At 39.9% G+C, this 17,782-nt stretch overlaps 2 protein-coding genes and 1 non-coding gene across 5 annotated transcripts in view; 1 reads left to right on the forward strand and 2 right to left on the reverse strand.

Moving 5' to 3' along the window:
• Nucleotides 1-1,131, reverse strand: part of ggt7 (gamma-glutamyltransferase 7) — a 13,156-nt gene extending 12,025 nt beyond the window's left edge. Inside the window, 2 exon segments of the mRNA XM_029436348.1 lie at nt 1-463; nt 856-1,131. The exon segment at nt 1-463 is cut by the window's left edge and continues 148 nt beyond it. Coding sequence (XP_029292208.1) covers nt 1-72 — 72 coding nt within the window. The 5' untranslated portion in view covers nt 73-463; nt 856-1,131.
• Nucleotides 1,132-2,182: 1,051 nt separating this feature from the next.
• On the reverse strand, nt 2,183-12,053 carry tp53inp2b (tumor protein p53 inducible nuclear protein 2b). 3 transcript variants are annotated; one of them, XM_029435635.1, is made up of 5 exons: nt 11,761-12,053; nt 7,271-7,624; nt 6,238-6,555; nt 5,982-6,138; nt 2,183-5,875 (listed from the first exon to the last, which is right to left on the reverse strand). In XM_029435635.1, the coding sequence occupies exons 2-5, from the start codon at nt 7,392-7,394 to the stop codon at nt 5,608-5,610; spliced, it is 867 nt and encodes a 288-aa protein (XP_029291495.1). In that variant the 5' UTR covers nt 7,395-7,624; nt 11,761-12,053; the 3' UTR covers nt 2,183-5,607. The 3 variants fall into 3 exon arrangements, with proteins under 3 accessions (XP_029291495.1, XP_029291496.1, XP_029291494.1); XM_029435636.1 differs by lacking the exon at nt 6,238-6,555; XM_029435634.1 differs by having other exon boundaries at nt 5,982-6,555.
• Nucleotides 12,054-17,372: 5,319 nt separating this feature from the next.
• Nucleotides 17,373-17,444, forward strand: trnaa-ugc (transfer RNA alanine (anticodon UGC)). The gene has a single exon. It is a non-coding gene; the product is annotated as a tRNA-Ala (tRNA).
• The last annotated feature ends 338 nt before the right edge of the window (nt 17,445-17,782 follow it).

Here is a 17,782-nt window from a genome sequence, read left to right on the forward strand (position 1 = left end):
CGGATTGGCATCTTTATCCGCCGCACATCCACTTGGGTACCCTGCCACAATTTCATGAGCAGGGCTGTGCATGACTACTGTTGATCCTGCAGTTAATCTATATGTATTGTTAGGGTGTGGTGGAGGGAGTTAGGGCAGGATATCCATATTTCCAGTCACCGTTTCTTGTCCAGGATGATCAGTCACACGCCTGCTACTGTCATCCAGATAAAAAACTGTAATGGTGCCTTTATGGACCACTAGTGTTGCTGTGGGGCTGAATAATTACTTAATCTACTTGATGGGATCTTTAATGTCCCAGTAAATTACAATCCCCCTACAGGGATTTGTAGTTTTCTTGTATGATATAAACACCCTTACAACAAGATCACTGCAGTTTCTACTTGTGAAATATTTTGGATAGGCCAAGACAAGAGTGTGTAGCTCCGATGATGATGCATTCCCCCGTCATGTAGGTTGCCACCTGCAGAAGATAACAAACCTGTATGTCAACTACAAGGGACTAACTTAGAGAAGCATTAGTCTAAGATATGAGGCTGTGTGCTTATCTGATTTAATGTGAACTTGCATGGCCACTAGGTAAACATAGCCGACCGCAAATACCGACATGCGACATATGTGTGTCTCGATCTGTCTATGACGCAGACAAGCAGTGAACTAAATTGATATTATCCTTTATTTTTAAATAGCAGCATTATTACCGTTTAAAGCACAAACAGACACAAAACCCGAAGCACCAACGTTATCCTACGTACACTGTATGTTCACCGCGGTCACAAGCTAGCACATCTTTCTGTTATTTCTGTACAAACGTGCGGCTACAAACGGCTAAAAAGAGACGTTAGTATTACTTACCGCTACCGGATAAATACACGTAGTCAAATAAAAAACGTTCTTGACGGTGTTATTTTAGGGCTTGTGATGGGTGAGGTGAGTGTAGCTCTCCCGTCACCAAGACTACAATTATGTGTGAATCATGACAGCAGCAAACGGCAGGGAAGTTAGCTTCATGTTACAGCTCAGTAAAACCGGACTTGGCTCGCTAGAATTCAATCACATATTTTAGCTGCAGCCTGAATACCACGAATGCACACTTTTACATGTATAACTCACTAGGATATATTCTTAAATAACACATATTCTCAAATTAAATCGAGAAATGTGGCTGATGGCTGTGTTTCCCAATATAAGACTTACTTCACAGTAGATACGTGTCATCTACATACCTGATGACCAGAGCCCCTTTCCTGCACAGGTGCCTCAAGCCTTATCCCACACTGTTTTAGAGAAGAGAAGAGAAAACTCCCCCGGCAGCCTAACAAGTCTTTCTGCTAACTGAGTATTGTATTACTGGTGAAGCGGATAGACAGGTAAAATCAGGTATGCTGCTCCAATTACAAACCTCTGTCCCTCCCCTAAATACTTTCAGAGGCAGAAGATCATTAAAAGTCTCGATCGACAGCATAATAGTCATGTCATTCCTCAACAGGAAATTGTTTTACTTGCTTCAATCCACAGAAAGGTCAGAGGTCAGCTACACTACAGGGGAACCATATAGTCCATTGTTCATGTTACTGTAAATCCATTGTGTGCATGATTGCACCCAGCCCATAATAAATACACATACTGTAGCCACACCCATCTGTCCACTGCTTCCCTTTTTTGCATTCTGTAAACTTCTACTTACTTTTAAACTGTCACCACCAAGTTGGATAGTGGTGAAATGTAATAAAGTACATGTACATTTTGAGGTATTTGTACTTTACTTATGCGCTACATTTTATGCAACTTTATTGTTGTATTTCACTACATCTTACATTATATTTCTCATTACTTAACATTGTACTTTTTACTCCGCTACAAGTATTTGACAGCTATATTTACTAGATACTTTGGCAAGTTCAGTGCTAAGTATCAAATAATATAATTTAGGGTAATATTCTGTTGACACTGGCTATTTAGAATAAAGGGTATTTTTTAAACCTTTTATAGGATAATTACATTTTCCTGATACTTTTTTACTTTTACAATTTGTAATGCATGAATGCTTTTACTTGTAGTGGATTGTTTTAAAATTATGGCACTGCTACTTTTACTTAAGGATCCGCCACAACAAGCTTTCTGCTTTAATCCCATTCCCTCCTGCTCTCCCACATGAAAATAATGACACAAGATTCAGGTGTTAACCTGAGTATTTATTGTTGTTGTTGTTTTTTTGGCGGGTACCTGTGTTTTCTGAATGGATGCTGGAAAACCCATCCGTTGGTTTTTGCATAGGTCTTGCCTGTCAGTGGACTACTGTCCACTTTGGGGATGGAAAAATCAGTACATTACAAAAACCATGCAGAGATAGTGAAAGGCACAATCACCATACTGTAGATATCAGATACACCAGATTTTATGTCTATATATTTCCTTTTTATGAGGGGACGGGTGTACTAATTGAGATGTAACATGGGCTAAAACCCCAAGTGTTTTTAAGCTGCCATTTCAGGGCACAACATAAAACATATGAAACTCACCAGACATTCAATGCCTCTCATTTAAAACATCATATTGGTGAACAACTGTTATAATAACTATATGGGAAAATACAAGCATATTCTATTGTATTTTTTAGGATACATTTAATTATTGTTTTTTTTTAATATATAAACTATCTGCTGCCTCATCCTTTCCCTGTCCACATCATATGACCACTCCCGCTCCCCATTGTTGACTTTCACCCTTAAACAACACCTTTCAATAATCACACACGACAAAGTGAAAACACATTTCCTTTTTACATGACAAGGGTGAGAAAGGAAGAAATCAAATGGAAGCAAACACGTTTGTAGCAGAAAATCGTACCTGCGGTGGTCTTTACACCGTACTTTTTGTTTGCACACACATTCACCTGTGATCTCTATTACCCTGTTTTTTACTCTGTATGTATTATTTTACAACAAGCTAACATAATTCAAACTCTGTGTGTGTGTGGTTGTGTGTGTGTGTGTGTGTGTGTGTGTGTGTGTGTGTGTGTGTGTGTGTGTGTGTGTGTATGGGTGTGTGTTAGACTCATCACCTCAGATCCCTCTCCTGCACCATTCAGAGTTAATTAACAGGATACATAATAGTCATCTTTAAACAGAATAAAAGATAACATTCATAATTATATCATAAATTAACAAATATGAACAGATTTTGAACAGAGTGGTATTGGTATGAATTTTAAAATGGGACAAAACATTTCCATTTTCCAAACAATCTGACAGACTGACAGTCTGTCCTTTACACACCAGTATAGATTGTATTAAAACCTTGTCATTTTACTGTATCCTCATTAGCATCCATACAGCTGGAGCTGTGCTAAGTGGACCCTCTGGAGGGCAGTGTTTGCCTATGGCACATCAACTCTGAGTCTCGTGCTGTTTTTATGGTGCACCTCAAAGAGATGGGACAGAGGTTGGGGCAAAGACACCACTTTTGGCCACTGAAATGCCCTCTTGATTTGATAATGAGCACAGAGGTGAGGCAGAGAGAGGATTTCTCATTAGTTCCAACCGACACAACGTTGTGGACTTGAGAGGCTTTGACATCTAACGGAGCGTTATAAATTGTTTTGTAATATTTACAAGAGAAATAAATGACTATTATTCATGTTTTTTTAAAGAGTTTCTAGCATTTAACGTGTCAGTACACCTTCTCACACACAATTTAAATCAAAAGAAAAAGTAAAGAAAGGAAAAAAACAAACACACAGCACACCGCTAAAATTTTGACTCACACAATGTATGACAGTGCAAACTTACATCCATGTCTCAAATAATTTACAAACATTAGTATACACTTCAGCACCATTGTTTACTATTGTTGTTGAATACATATCAGTAAGCTAGATCTTTAAGTGGAAACTGTTAGAGCTGGATGTGCTAACAGAAATAGAGTAGACGTTAGAGAGCAATGGGTTGCACGACCATAGGGAAGATGATAGTTCTGTATGTGTTGAAGGGGAAGATGGCCGTTTTTAGGCTTTGAGGAGACATTTCTTCCACTTTCTTCAGCCTCCCGGGCAGTCAGTGACTTTTCAATGAAAGAGACTAATGTGTAAAGAGGTCGTACTTTCTTTTTGGTGTTTACATGGATAACATAAGATCATAGCACACACTGTGGATGAAAATGGCTGATGTGTGCCAGGCACATTACTTTAGTTTCCAGACAACATATTTAATGATAATCATGCTGTCGTATGAGCCACAGGGAGTGATTTTGTATTAGTTGGCTTTAAAAGCTAAAAGTGTACTTTCTCTTTGTCTGACGGTAACACGCTTTCTTTTCTTTCATTGGTGGAACCATGCAGAGAGAGAGACTGTTAAATAATATTCTGATTAACAAGAAAAAATGAGCAGAAAACAATATCACAAAACAAAATAAAGAGTTGCCATCGATAACGCTCTGCACTTACTATAACTTGCCATACCCTGTAACCCAAAGGCAAGCCCTGTATTCTTTCACCTCAACTCATGTATAGTCCTTATAAATATTTATATTTATATATTTATTACGAGTGCGAAAAACATCAATCTACATGTTCACAAAAGAAAATGCCTTATTCATTATTCAGAGCAACACAGATGGAATGAAGATGAGAAGGGTCATTTTCTACAAGATCACAGGCTGCTCAGAGGGTTACATAACACCTTCCTATGTTTCATGTTGACCACAGTCCTTTTAATAATGTCTAGTTCTACTTCATCAAGACATTATTTGTACTCTTTAGTCTGTTTTGCTCATACTCCCACCATCTTCTACTTGCTCTCATCCTTCATATAGTGAGAAGAGAGAACTATCACAATATTTGTTTCCTATGATGAAATAGGTTGCCCCACGTTTCCGTGCCTTTGTCTTTTACTTTACAAGTTGACAGACTAAACTGGAGAAAAACAAATGTCTAGTGATTTTCCTCTCACACTTGTCACTCACGGTATATCCCTCCACCTTTTCTGAAAAATATAATCACCTATAATGTAAAGCTTCGAAGACGAGATGAGTTTCTTTCTCTGCAAAGATTAACTTGTCTCTTTCTCACATGGTTTTCACCAGAAAAGGTTTTAAAGTACACTTGGTTATTTAAAATCATCTCCAAATTAAAAAATATATTTTAGGATTACATGATTGTATTAATTAAAAAAAAAACGTACCTTGACGAGAAATTAAATAAAAGAGAACATTTAACTAAGATAGGAGAAAAAAATCAAAAGAGCTTAACTTTTTGTTGGTTTTTTTGACATTATTATTACTATGTATAACCTATATAAATATTTTTTAGACTTTTTTTTTTGTTGTTTGGATACTGCAATGGATAACAAGTATAATAAAGGTCTACACACATCTACTCAGAGGGCTTGACAGCAGACTGGGGCATAAAACTACCAGGTGGAGTCAGTTTGTGACCTGACTAAAACAAAAAAGCTACTGGTCTACTGGTATCTGAGTGTAATATGATATAATGTGCAGAAATTAAAGCAAATATGTGGTGGGTGAATACAATTAATCCTGTGTGTCTTGGAGTTGACTATGCACTACTAATGCCCTCAGAGTAAACGATGCCCCCTGGTTTCAAGAAGTTTAGTGGCAGATGTTACGCTTGCTGGGCTGGTGAAGGAAGGTGGTTCTGGCGTGGGCTGCGTGGCGAGGGACCTGCTCCCTGGTGCGGTTTTGGCGTTGGATACGGTTGCGGCCCAGATGGCGTCGCTCGATGCGGGCTTTGCTACGCTGGACCCTGGCCACTTGGGTGACCTTAGCCAGAGCACCAGCCTGGGCAGCTGCTCCACGGCTCACCCTGGTGGGCATAGTGCTGCGGGTGGCAGGGGCAGCAGCTGGTTCTGCGACTCTGCTGCAAGAGGAGAAATAATGAAGGTGTGATTATTGTGACTGTTGTGCTGATGCTGAAAAGCAGGTAGAGGTCAAGTGTAGCCAACATTAAAAGTGTTATTTCTCACCTCACGCTGCCCACCAGGCTGACAATGCTTTCCTCTCCCACCACAGACAGGTTGCTGTTGGAGACCATGGAAAAGTTGCTCGGGGAGACATACACAGACATGCTGGGGTGCTCGATGAGCAGGTCCTCCATCGGGCTGGCCTCCGCTGTGGCTCCCTCTGCAGTGAAACAGGGGGGAGGGGTGACAAACCAGCTCTCATCCATGCAGCCTCGCTCTTGGCCTGCCCTACTGCTACCCCCACTGCGCCCACACTCACTTCCTGAGCCAGGGGAGATTGACGGGGTGGAGGAGGGCGTGGACAGCCTGGCCCGTCTCGGCAGGGTCTTGGGTGTAGTGGCACCCAAGTCTGACGAACTAGCGCTTGGACAAGACAGGGGATCTGATGGTGCTACTGCACCTCGTGCCCGACCTTTATGTGTCCTACGGCGCTTGAGAGACGGATGGGTAATGGGGGCCGGGCATTCAGTCCTTGTATGTGTGACTTGGTGATTTGATTGGTTATTGTCTGGGAATGATTGTGCAATCGGTGGGGCTCCCGTCTCATCGTCCGCCTGAATCATGCAGTCAGATTGTTCTGAGTACATGGCAGCGATGAGATCGAGGATGAAACGGCCAATAAAGACAGATGTTTGAGGTGGGAGGGGGATGTAGCAAAAATGATGCAAATGTGGTAGATTTGTAAAAAGCCATGCGGGTTGAAGGGGGCCATTTTTAAGGGATCACATACGCACGCGCACACATACCAGTGTGGGGAATGTAAGGGGGTTTAAAAAAAATTGGAGGAGGGGAAGAAGAGGGGGTAAGGAAACACAAAACATAAAAGAGTCACATCATTAGTTGTGTTGACCCTCTAAGGTTGTGATTATGTCAGTGACATAATGTTTGTCTTGACTCTCCTGAGAGGTACTTTTATGTTGTTTTGATGTTTGGTTGGCTTCTGGACAGGCACCAAAGCATTATTCTCAATAATTGCCTTTGTCATGATTGCGATCATAAACAAAGCGGAAGGATATGTATGTTCACAGAGAATTATGTGTTTCCTTCGAATGACAGACAACACTATTGGTATGGCAGCCATATGGGTGAGCACTGGTGTAATTGCGCCACGCCCCGACTGATTCTTCACCTCACCCCATCTTCCCCATCATTACTGATACACTTTAAATGTTAGTCAGTATTATCCACATGCATAAAACATAAAACACAATTTGACTGTTTCCCAGTTTGGTGTGGTTCTATATTACCACACTGACCTAAGCCACCACTGCACTCCCTCTGCTGAGACTCACCAGGCAGGTTGACGAGCATCCATCCCTCCTCGTCGGCCTCCGTCACACAGGGGTTGGGTCCCTTCAGCTCAGCGGCCACCTCTTCTACCTCCCCAAACAACATGTTGCTCAGACGCTGAAACATGACTGCTTGTTTTGTCAAGTGTTGATGACTTAGGTGCTTTTTGTTGTCCACAAAGAAAATCCTGTAGCTGCCTTTTTGGATTTTTTAGGTATCGCTTGTTGCTGTTTTAAGCAATTCTTTGTCAGATTCTTTTTCACTTGAAGCCCTTTGCTGGATCTCGGTTTTGACAAACAGGTGTGGACAGGCTTCTCTAGTGCAAATATAAGGTTTACTTGGTTTGAAGCGAAGGCCTGGAGAGAGAGAACAAGAGAGAGAGACAGAAGAGGGTGGTTAGAGGTAATCAGAAGATAAGGTGCTGCACTGTCAACAGTTTTCTATAAAAAGAAAAAGAAAAGTCACTTATTGGGTTATTTTCCTACTGCTATGTCAGGCTACATTTTATAAACACAATGAGCAATACGTGTGGTAAGAGCTGAGGGTTATTTCAAAACATATTACAACAAGTTGTAACTATTTTTTGGGCTCAAACCTCAAAGCATTTTGATCTATATTGTAATGACACATTGACACAAACAATGTGACATTAAATACGGAAGCTCTTTATTGTTTACCCTCTAACATTGCTGGACATCATATTATATGAAATGGGAATCCTAAAATTAGCTTGGACAAAGCAACATATTCCCCAAATCAATTCAAAACAATTTAACAGCACAGAGGGAACGCGTTTAAAAAAAACCTTTATATATTGTCCCTGTTAACCTGTATTAAGTCTTTTGTGGGCAGTTGGGGGCAGCGCAAGGAGCAGTAAAAACACAATATTGACATATTATGACTTCAGAGCGTTGATATGTCGAACAAGTTAGTCCACAGTTATCATTAATGTGGAGTTGTGTTTGTGGCCAACTGACTAATGTAAACCCAAATTCTCAGTCTTCTTTTAAAGCTGTTTTGGTCTCCACCAACTCCAGAGGGAAATATCTGGCTCTTTAGCTGCTAAATGCTCCACTATGTTCACCAGCCAATCACTAACTTTGTCTATCTGCAGTTTTGTTCTGAGCAGGTAGTGTAAAATACAGTTTATAGCTTTGTCACTGAAAATACTGATTATAGCAGCTTTCAAGCTCGCTGACAGTTTTTTTTCAACCAAGACAGTAGTGTATACTGTAGATCCTCAACTAAAGAGAAAACAATCGATGATGACCTCAACTTTGAAATGCATTGTCAGAAGAACCAGGTGGTAACAAATAAGAATGGGTTTTATGATTAAATTATTTATATTAGCAAGCAAGATGCTGGTGGACAATGGCTGCACTCCCCATCCCCCCAGAAGTTTAGATAACCAATCAGCACATCTCAGGACAGATGGACAGAGAAGAAGAGGAGGAGGAGGAGGTGAAAGAAGGTAATACAAAGACCCAGATTCTCACAAAGTCAAACAAAGTGATTGTTTACAATGTTAAAATGTAAAGACAGACAGATACATGTAGACAGAAGGTACTGAGGCAAAGGACACATAACTGGCCTAAAGGTGAACATGATGATGTAATGTTAAACAGATGTTTGAACAAACATAGTTTAAAAGACAAACATGTTCAAAGGCTGAGTTTTATTTAATTAAACTGTGTGAGTGCAGAAGGAGGAATGACTGAAGAGACAGTGAGCAAACCTCTGCCAAAACTTGCTGACACACTTAACGATATCTCTTCAATCTTAAGTTAAATGTGTTTCTTCACATATGCTATAAATATATGAGTTTATTTGTATACTAGTTTCAAAGTTACAGCGATTTAAATTCCAGATCATAACCTATTTCAGTCCATGCTCTGTTTGACCCATCGCCTGATCAGTCTTTAATTTCTAATGGAAATCCAATATGTGCTGCTGACTTTCAACTATTTCACCAACTATATGAATGGATAGAGACTTGACAGAGGTTGGTATTAATGAAAGAGCACAGATTAAAGGGTGAAACAAAGTGCGTGAGATTTATATACAGAGCAGAGAGACAAGGAAGAAGTTATGCATGGGTGCTTGTTGACACTTTCTGTCCTTATTTGGAGAATCACCATGGTCACCAGAAACATAAAGGGAAGAGAGATCCTAATTGCAACCATCCAGTACATGCTCCTGAGATTTCTTATGTCAGATGGAATAAGAATCATTATCATAAATATAGTCAGTGTCAAGAGACAGTTTGCATGGGTGTATGCTTCAAATAACAAGAGAAAATAAGAGAAAACTTAACTGGGGGAGAAAAAGGTGCAAAAAGCTGCGAAGGTAGTTTATTTCTAGAAAAATCATTATGAGCCTGCTAGATAGAAAGCTCTCAGTTGTATTTTTTTTTAATACTCTGGGTTGTTCATTTTGACTCACTTTCTAGGTCATGCGTTAAAAATCCAATCCAGTCAATTAAATTAAAAAAACATGGTTGTTAGGTCTATATTTAGGGAATTTTGCAAAGGAAAACCAAAAAGATGAACAAAACTGAGGCTGAACTGAGGCGCTGCAGTCAATCCTCAACACTGACATTGTTTTAATGCCTTCCTGAACTAATAGAAACGTAATTCATAATGTCAAATGCAGATAAACACCATTTTGGTGACAAGGCCTGAGGCCTGCTTTGCATAAGGTGCAGCAGACATCCACAAAACACACTCAACATCGACTACACACAGCACTTCCCTGATAAAAACAACTTTATCTCTTTGGTGGCTGGTAATTCAGGGCTATCTGGCTAGTGTAAATATAGCCATTGATACTGCCAATAGAATGTAAATAACCACCACTGATATGGTTAATATCCTGGAGGAGGCAGTTCCTGAATAAATGGCATAGGTTGTGTAGAAGCATTATCTAACAACTACCAACCATTAACACATACATGTCCTGAGAAGTAAAATCTATTACATATAAAAAAGCAGAGGGAGAAATGTAGAGGATGAAAAGTTGTAGTTAAGACAATGTTTGCATGATAATAAACAAGCCAATCTAACAGTTCCCCTTATTTTTCCTTATCATTATGGATTGCAGCTACTGTGCAATAACTCAACGGTTTTATTAATTAATGGTGGATGTGCACACAACTATCTTGTGCATATCATTATGTTGTAAAAATGTAATTAATACATGTAATCCTATTCTATTTTTAGGATGCCAGTTTCTTTTTTACATCTGGCATAGAAGACCAAGTGGAAATGGGCCATCTGGCTCTTTTACAATTCTTTGTTATTCTTTTCTGTTGCTCCAAACCTAAAATACATGAATCCTAAAACATAAATAAAAATAAACCTTGAACTATGGATCATTCTTTTGACATTGGTCTTTAAAAAGTAGGAGGAGGAGCGGAGCAGCATGGGAGGAGACTCGCGGAATAAAAACAAGACGCCTGTGATGTCACGCACACGTCACTGACGCTGACAGAGAGGCTCCAGCCTTTTTAGTGACCGGAGACAAGACGACATCTGAATAGCAAACATAACGAAAATATAAGATATTATGACCGTGTATATTCGACCTATATATGTTATTATGTCTCATCTGCGTTTTGCAACACAATGCCGAAAACAATCCATATGTGAATAGCTGCTATTGTCGACGGTCATCGTCTGCAGTTGTAACCCATTGACGTGGTGAAAAAATACGCTGCCCACATCAACAATGTTTACATTTTAAATACATATAGATACGTCAAGATGTTACATAAACATCGACCTCGGCCTCAGATTGTCGACAGCCGACCAGCCTAGAGAAGACAAGACTTTCTTTAGAGTATCCAGGTTAAACATGAATTATCCGTATAAGCTCTACAGCCAAAGGGTCACACCAATGACAGTTGTGGCTGCGCGACAGTGCAGGAAAGACATCGACATGGATAGGCTTCTGACAATACAACGAAACTATTATATCATGGAATATAAAATAAGTGACCATAATTGTAAAAAACCTGAGCGTACAAGGTCCGCCTCCCAGAAAAATATCAACATCCGCCATCGACTTGACTCCACATCAGCATTTGGTGCAATTTACAAAAGAAAACGGCTGCTGGTGTCCTGTAATAGGCTATATATCTGCACGTATGCAGGCTGGTGTCATTTTTCCAGATATAGGACGTCGAATAGACCTTATTAAGCCGTTTAATTTGGGCTGCTGCCTTCGAATGTATTCGTGACCTAATAATAGGTCATTCCCTATTATATCACAACAGTCAAAGATAGCCTCTTATTGAGTGACTGACAGACAATGTAATTCTACCTGTTGTACGATTTCATGATGGCTGATTTTCTGTACATAAACATATGAGGAATGCAGCTGCTTTACTGGCAGAGACAAATGTAGTTTGATACATCTTGAGATCACACATAGCCTGACACAAAACACACCAAGTAGGCCTATTAGATATAAAGCAATGTAAAGAATAGCTTACCTGCCTTTGCAATATTATTCAAGTTGTAAACGAGATCTCACACACAGTAGAAATCGACAACAATTCTTAAAGCATAGCTTTAGATAGTCTTTAAGTGAGGTAGTTAAAACACTATTATACAAAAATAAAAGGCTTTCTTCTTAGAAGAAGGGCTTCGTGTAAAAATGTTACACTGATGTTTTTAGATTATAACATCTGCAGCTTTTTCCTCCTCTCCTCAGTTTTTTCCGCTGCAGATTTTCCTTCTGTTTATTGCTGCCTCCAGCTGATCCTCGGATCAGAATGTAGAACGTACAAAACAGCTGATTGTGAGATCACAATACGCTGGGTCACGCCCATTTCCCCGCCCACACCCAGCAAACCGGCCAATCAGAATATTACACAAGCCACAAGCCGGGCCTCTCTAGGTAACAGGGTGGGGGCTGGGCGAGAGGAGCTGTCAACCTGCACCCAGATGGAAACGGTGACTTTACTCAGAGACTGATCCGTGATCAGCTTCTACTTTCACCATCCCTGCTGTTTGAAATCACGGCTGGGGGATGGTAAACTGATCCTGAGTCTGTGCTTACATAGCTGCTAATACAAGCCATCTATAACATGAAAGATGAAAATATGTTGACAGAAAAGTGATTAAATTGTCAAATTGGTGGTGAATATAGTCAGCTACAGAAAAAAGAGAGCACAGAGCTGATCTGTTGCAACCATAGACTGTGTAAAATAGGTTGCAACTAACCTGTTATGTCACCTCCTGTATGGACTTTGGACCACAGTCAGAGACTTAGCTTAGTGTTGTATATGTTACCTTACATTACATTTCATTTTAGTGTTTGTTTTTTATCAGGTGCTGCATTCTCTCCAACATGAAGGACTGCAAAATGTAAAGGAAATGAGGTTACAATGCAGGCTAACCTCATTTCCTTTGCATTTTCTCCTCTTCTGACAGATGACCTTTTGCTAAAGAAAACTCTCATGCCAACCTTGATTATTCAAAATCAAATAGTCCCAAGACACAAACCAGTTTAGCTTTGCTTATCCTGTGATACTGGTGATGTTACTTTAAATTTTCATTTGTAAATAGAGCTCTTTCCCCTCCCCCTCAATATCCATCTTTTCACTCTGCCTTGGTGGGGACAGCCTCCATGTGCCACTCAATCTATATCAGCCAATGAGACGTGCTTTTTCTGAATGCAGCATTTGAGTAACCAATGAGCTGTGGAGAGGCTTTGAAAACCCCTGGTGGTCACTTTCACACTCTGCAGTCTGTGAAGCTTTGAGACTACCCATTGCATTTTATTAATGCAGATTGTGCAAACTGGTGACCATTGACATTACTGTGTGTGTGTGTGTGTGTGTGTGTGTGTGTGTGTGTGTGTGTGTGTGTGTGTGTGTGTGTGTGTGTGTGTGTGTGTGTGTGTGTGTGTGTCTAGATGAGAGATCGTCCTTTGTTGTGTTTGTAATGCAGTATTATGCATTATCCTCAAGTGAGCTTTATTGGGTTTTTTTAACCTATTCTCACAGCTTGCTTGTGTTCATGCACACATGTATGAGTGTGTGTGGCTACGTGCAAGTTTATGTCTGTATATGAATGTGCTGACAGGGCTTATTGTAGTAGAGGGAATCATTTTAGTAAAGCTGGGAGCACACTACACAATTTAAAACCTAATTATCTCCAAAGTCTGGCCTCAATGACCGGTTCTTTCAGGCCCTACTCGAAAGTCTGCATAAACTGGACAGGTCGCTCAGATTGTATGCACACATTACGCTGTACTGGTTTTGGATATCCTCCCCGCCAACTGAAACTCTGACCATATTTGTATTCCTGTAGTTTTACCTGGTTAATGTCAGAACTCTGTATGTAGTGTCTGTATTTATGACTGTAATCTGAAAGAAATGTGTGATGCCGGTTAAAGTTGGTTAGCAATCCTCTCTGAGACCCTCAGAACCAAAGATCCTTCTGATTCGTTTGTATGTACAAGGTAAAAAAACAAAAAACATACTTCATTACACCAAATAACATTTATGTTGTTCAATATACTTTCTGTTTGTTCCACATGGTCAATGGAGCAGTTTGCTACAAAGAGAGAAGATACTGAAGATATAAGAGTATACTACATTACTATATGCAAATGGTAGAATACATATACTGATATCTATATATTCTATTGTGTATTAACCTTCAATAAAGTTAAGTGGAATTAACTGAGACTGTGGACCTAAAATTACTACAGTGTTTTGTTTCTGGTATGCATTGCACTCAGTTTACAGCGTGTCATACTTTATAATACATGGGAATGTGCCTGGTTGGATGTTTTGAACACAAATTGAAAACAAATTAATCCTACCTGACAAGGCTGAATCTCCAGATGTGTCTCATACAGACGCCTTGCTAAGCTACTTTTTTTTGCCATAGACTTTGTCTCCTATTATATCATTGGTGAAAGACAACAGCATGAGTTCTCTAAAGGCAGGACGATAAGGTTTCGGCTATACAGTTACCAGGTGCTAGGCAACTCACACACACACATACAATCACCCTGCAGTAATGATGATATCTAAACCCCAGTAACACAGTGAACACAAATATTTAACAAGAACAGTTTGTGCATTCGTGCTTGTTTGTTATCAAATTAGTCAGAAGAAGTCACGGGCCAAGTGAAACTTGTTATGTCATGTTCCCGTAGCATGTATTGTGTTCAAGTTATTCCTAATCGTCCTAATGGAAGGGATCACCACCACGTCATTTACAAATTAGAAGGAGAAGAGGTTAGGTTTTTCCATTGTCTGCCTCTTTTTTCTTTTCTTTATCCGTGCCAGAACCTTCACTGAAGTTGCCTGCTTCTCAGAATTCCCACAGTTTCCCAAGCTGCTTGGAGAAATAGGTGAAATGTCACAGAAATGTCTCCCTCTCCCCGCCCTCTCTCTCTCTCTCTCTCTCTCTCTCTCTCTCTCTCTCTCTCTCTCTCCCTCCCTCTCTTTCCTGCCTGTGTACATATTCATGAATGTGACATGCAGCTCTTGTTTAACAGCATGCCTGTCCTTGCCCCAACGAACACAGCTGACTAAGGCATGAGTGTATAGCAGAGGGCTTCAATTAAATCAAGCCTTGCGTTGTAAACGCTGCTGTGTTGTCTGTGGTTTAAGACAGAGGTGTGGTGATGGGAAAGTTGACTCAGAAGCCTCACTTGTTACGTGTGTGTTGACGCTTGAAACAGGCAGCAGAAATACGAAAAGCCTAACTGTCTGAAGGAATGCAAGAGACGGTGTGGAAACACGGAAAGGAAAAGGAAATAGTAAAGGATAGTAAAGGTTTGTCATATTCACGTCATATCGGCATGATTTGGTTGATGAAGTATCATGAATCATATATAAATCAAATAAACTTAAACTTAAAAAAATAGTTTCCAAATTTTACAGCCTTCACTTTTGGGGCCTCTATCTCCTCTCTTCTCTCAGGCCTCTCTTATCCCCTGCTCAGCTGACTGCTGGCAGATGATAAGACAGCAGCCCTAGAAGATACTAATACTCCCTGTACAGCCGAATGCATTACATTTTGATCTGTGTGTGTATTAAAAAACCAAGACAAATATGCTGGAACGAACTGGGCCTTCTTTCTGTGTCACACTTTATGCTAAATTAAGGTAGTGGAGTTATGGCTCCTGCTTCATAGTTAATACACAAACATGAGAGGTTTTAAACATAATTATCTTCTCAAAACACCACTAAAGAGATCTCTCTCTGCATCTACATCAACATCCCCAAAATCCACACTTTTGACAAACCTGTACCATAGATAATTTTGTGATACTCATATTTCCATTTCGTTTCGATTACTTTTCTATTTTTACTCCACTACATTTCAGGGGGAAATATTGTAATTTTTACTTGACCTCATTTATGAGACGGCTATAGTTACTTTTTACTCTCCAGATTAGGATTTTGTATACAACACATATGATATAAATAGAGCTGAAAGAGTTGATTATCAGTGTGTCAACCCACAGGAAATGAAAAGGTAACTATTTCGATTAAGCAGTCCAAGAAATTAGAAATTTCCAAAAATCCCTGGTTTCAGCCTCTAAATGTTGGCGATTAACTGCTATCTTTAGTTTTCTATTTGTCAAACTCAGTATTTTGGGACTGTTGGTCGGACAAAACAATTTGTCAACTTGCGTTTTAGGGAATTGCAAGATGATTCTTAACTATTTTTATGGTGACATTTTCTAAATCAACTGATGAATAGATGAAGTGAGAACATAATCTGCAAATGAAACCCTCCAAAGGCGTAGGATATGAAGCAATTAAAATTAGCTCCACCTATAAGGCAATAAATATTTATCACTCACAGAGGCCATTTTTTTCCATAATGTGTACTTTCATATTAAAACTTTGGGTATATTATGCTGATGTATCAGTGTCATATAAAGGTAATTTTCTAGTTCATTAGATTATTTATACCCTCGTCATTCCCATTTGGCACTGTGCACGGTAACGTCTGTGGCCTCAGATAAAGAATTTCTATCTGCATCTCATATTGCATACAGCCTGACTGTACATCATGCCCTCACCAGAACTCTACAGTCCCAACAGTAACCCCCCTCCACATACATAACACTTGTGTACATACTATTCCTTACTCTGCACAGGCTCAACATGAGAGTTCCTGTCAGTAATCCAAATCCATACAACAACAACAACAACAACAACAGATCATATATAAACCACTGTCCCTCCCTCCTCATGGGAGACCCCTCTACAGGCAGCTGCATTTCCTTCTGCACATGGAGGGAGAGAAGAAGCTGGGAAGGTGGTCTCTCCTTCCTTCCTACTTATTACCTTCTTCAGCCCTCATGCTATGTGTGCATCCCATGGGTCTGTCCCTACAAGGCTTAAGCAAACAGGGCCTGGAAGTGGTGTCCTTGGCAAGGGTGTGCTGGTAAACACAGCATGAGTGAGGACATGCTGTGCTCTCCAGAGGGAGACGGCAGACCCTCATTCAGGCTGCCCTGGAGGATATTATGAAACTTAACGAGGGAAGCTATTTTAAATTCCCCAAAGGATTAAGGTACCATGGTCGATGAGGAAGCACTGGGAGATGAGGAAGCACTTAATTTCGGGCACTTGTGTCTGACTGAAATATTGTGCTGTAGATTCATTCTTTCATGACATTTGTCCTCATCCCCACTAAACTGTCCTCTCCCTCTCCAAGTTAATGTGAGAAGAAGAGGAGCCCATTGCTCACATGTGTCCCCTAAGTGAAACCAAAACATGACCTGCAAGTTAAAAAAAACCACAGAGCAAGGATATAATCAAAGAAAAGTGAGCTACAAATACAACAGTTTATTTTCCATTATTCACCCTGACGTCAATTATCTTGTGTTTATAAGCCTCAACTAAAAACAGCTCAGTGTCTCTTGAGCTTGAGCACCTTAGGGATTGTTTAACCCAATCAAGAATGTCTTATTTTACATACCTACCCTTCCACACACAAAATAAATACAGTAGGCTTATATGTGTCCGGGTAAAAAGTTGAAAACAAGCTAAAGTTACATAAATGTGGCCCCAGTCAGAACATGTGACTATATATACTTTGTTTTCACCGTCAATTTCCACTGGGGGATGTAGCTCAGTGGTAGAGCGCATGCTTTGCATGTATGAGGCCCCGGGTTCAATCCCCGGCATCTCCACTCCTTTTGTGTGTCTTTCAGTCACTTACTGTTGTTTCAGCAGACAGTTTGAGCCTTTGTGGGAAGACTGTCTGGTTCATCCCTGAGGCCAGAGAGGAGAGAACCTCTGTTCCGACCAACACAACTTTTCATGTCTTCACGTCTTCTGTGTGTCATGAGGTGTGTTATCATGGCTGATTTTCTTTTTATATTTAAAAAATGTCTTTTTTTTACTTTATGTGTGTTGATTTATGATGTGTTATCATGGCTGATTTTCTTTTTATATTTAAAAAATGTATTTGAATTTATTTTAAAACTATATTTTCTTAAAAATAAACTTATACTGTTGATTCTCAATT

This window comes from Cottoperca gobio, chromosome 7 (genome assembly GCF_900634415.1).
Source record: "Cottoperca gobio chromosome 7, fCotGob3.1, whole genome shotgun sequence".
NCBI lineage: Eukaryota > Metazoa > Chordata > Actinopteri > Perciformes > Bovichtidae > Cottoperca > Cottoperca gobio.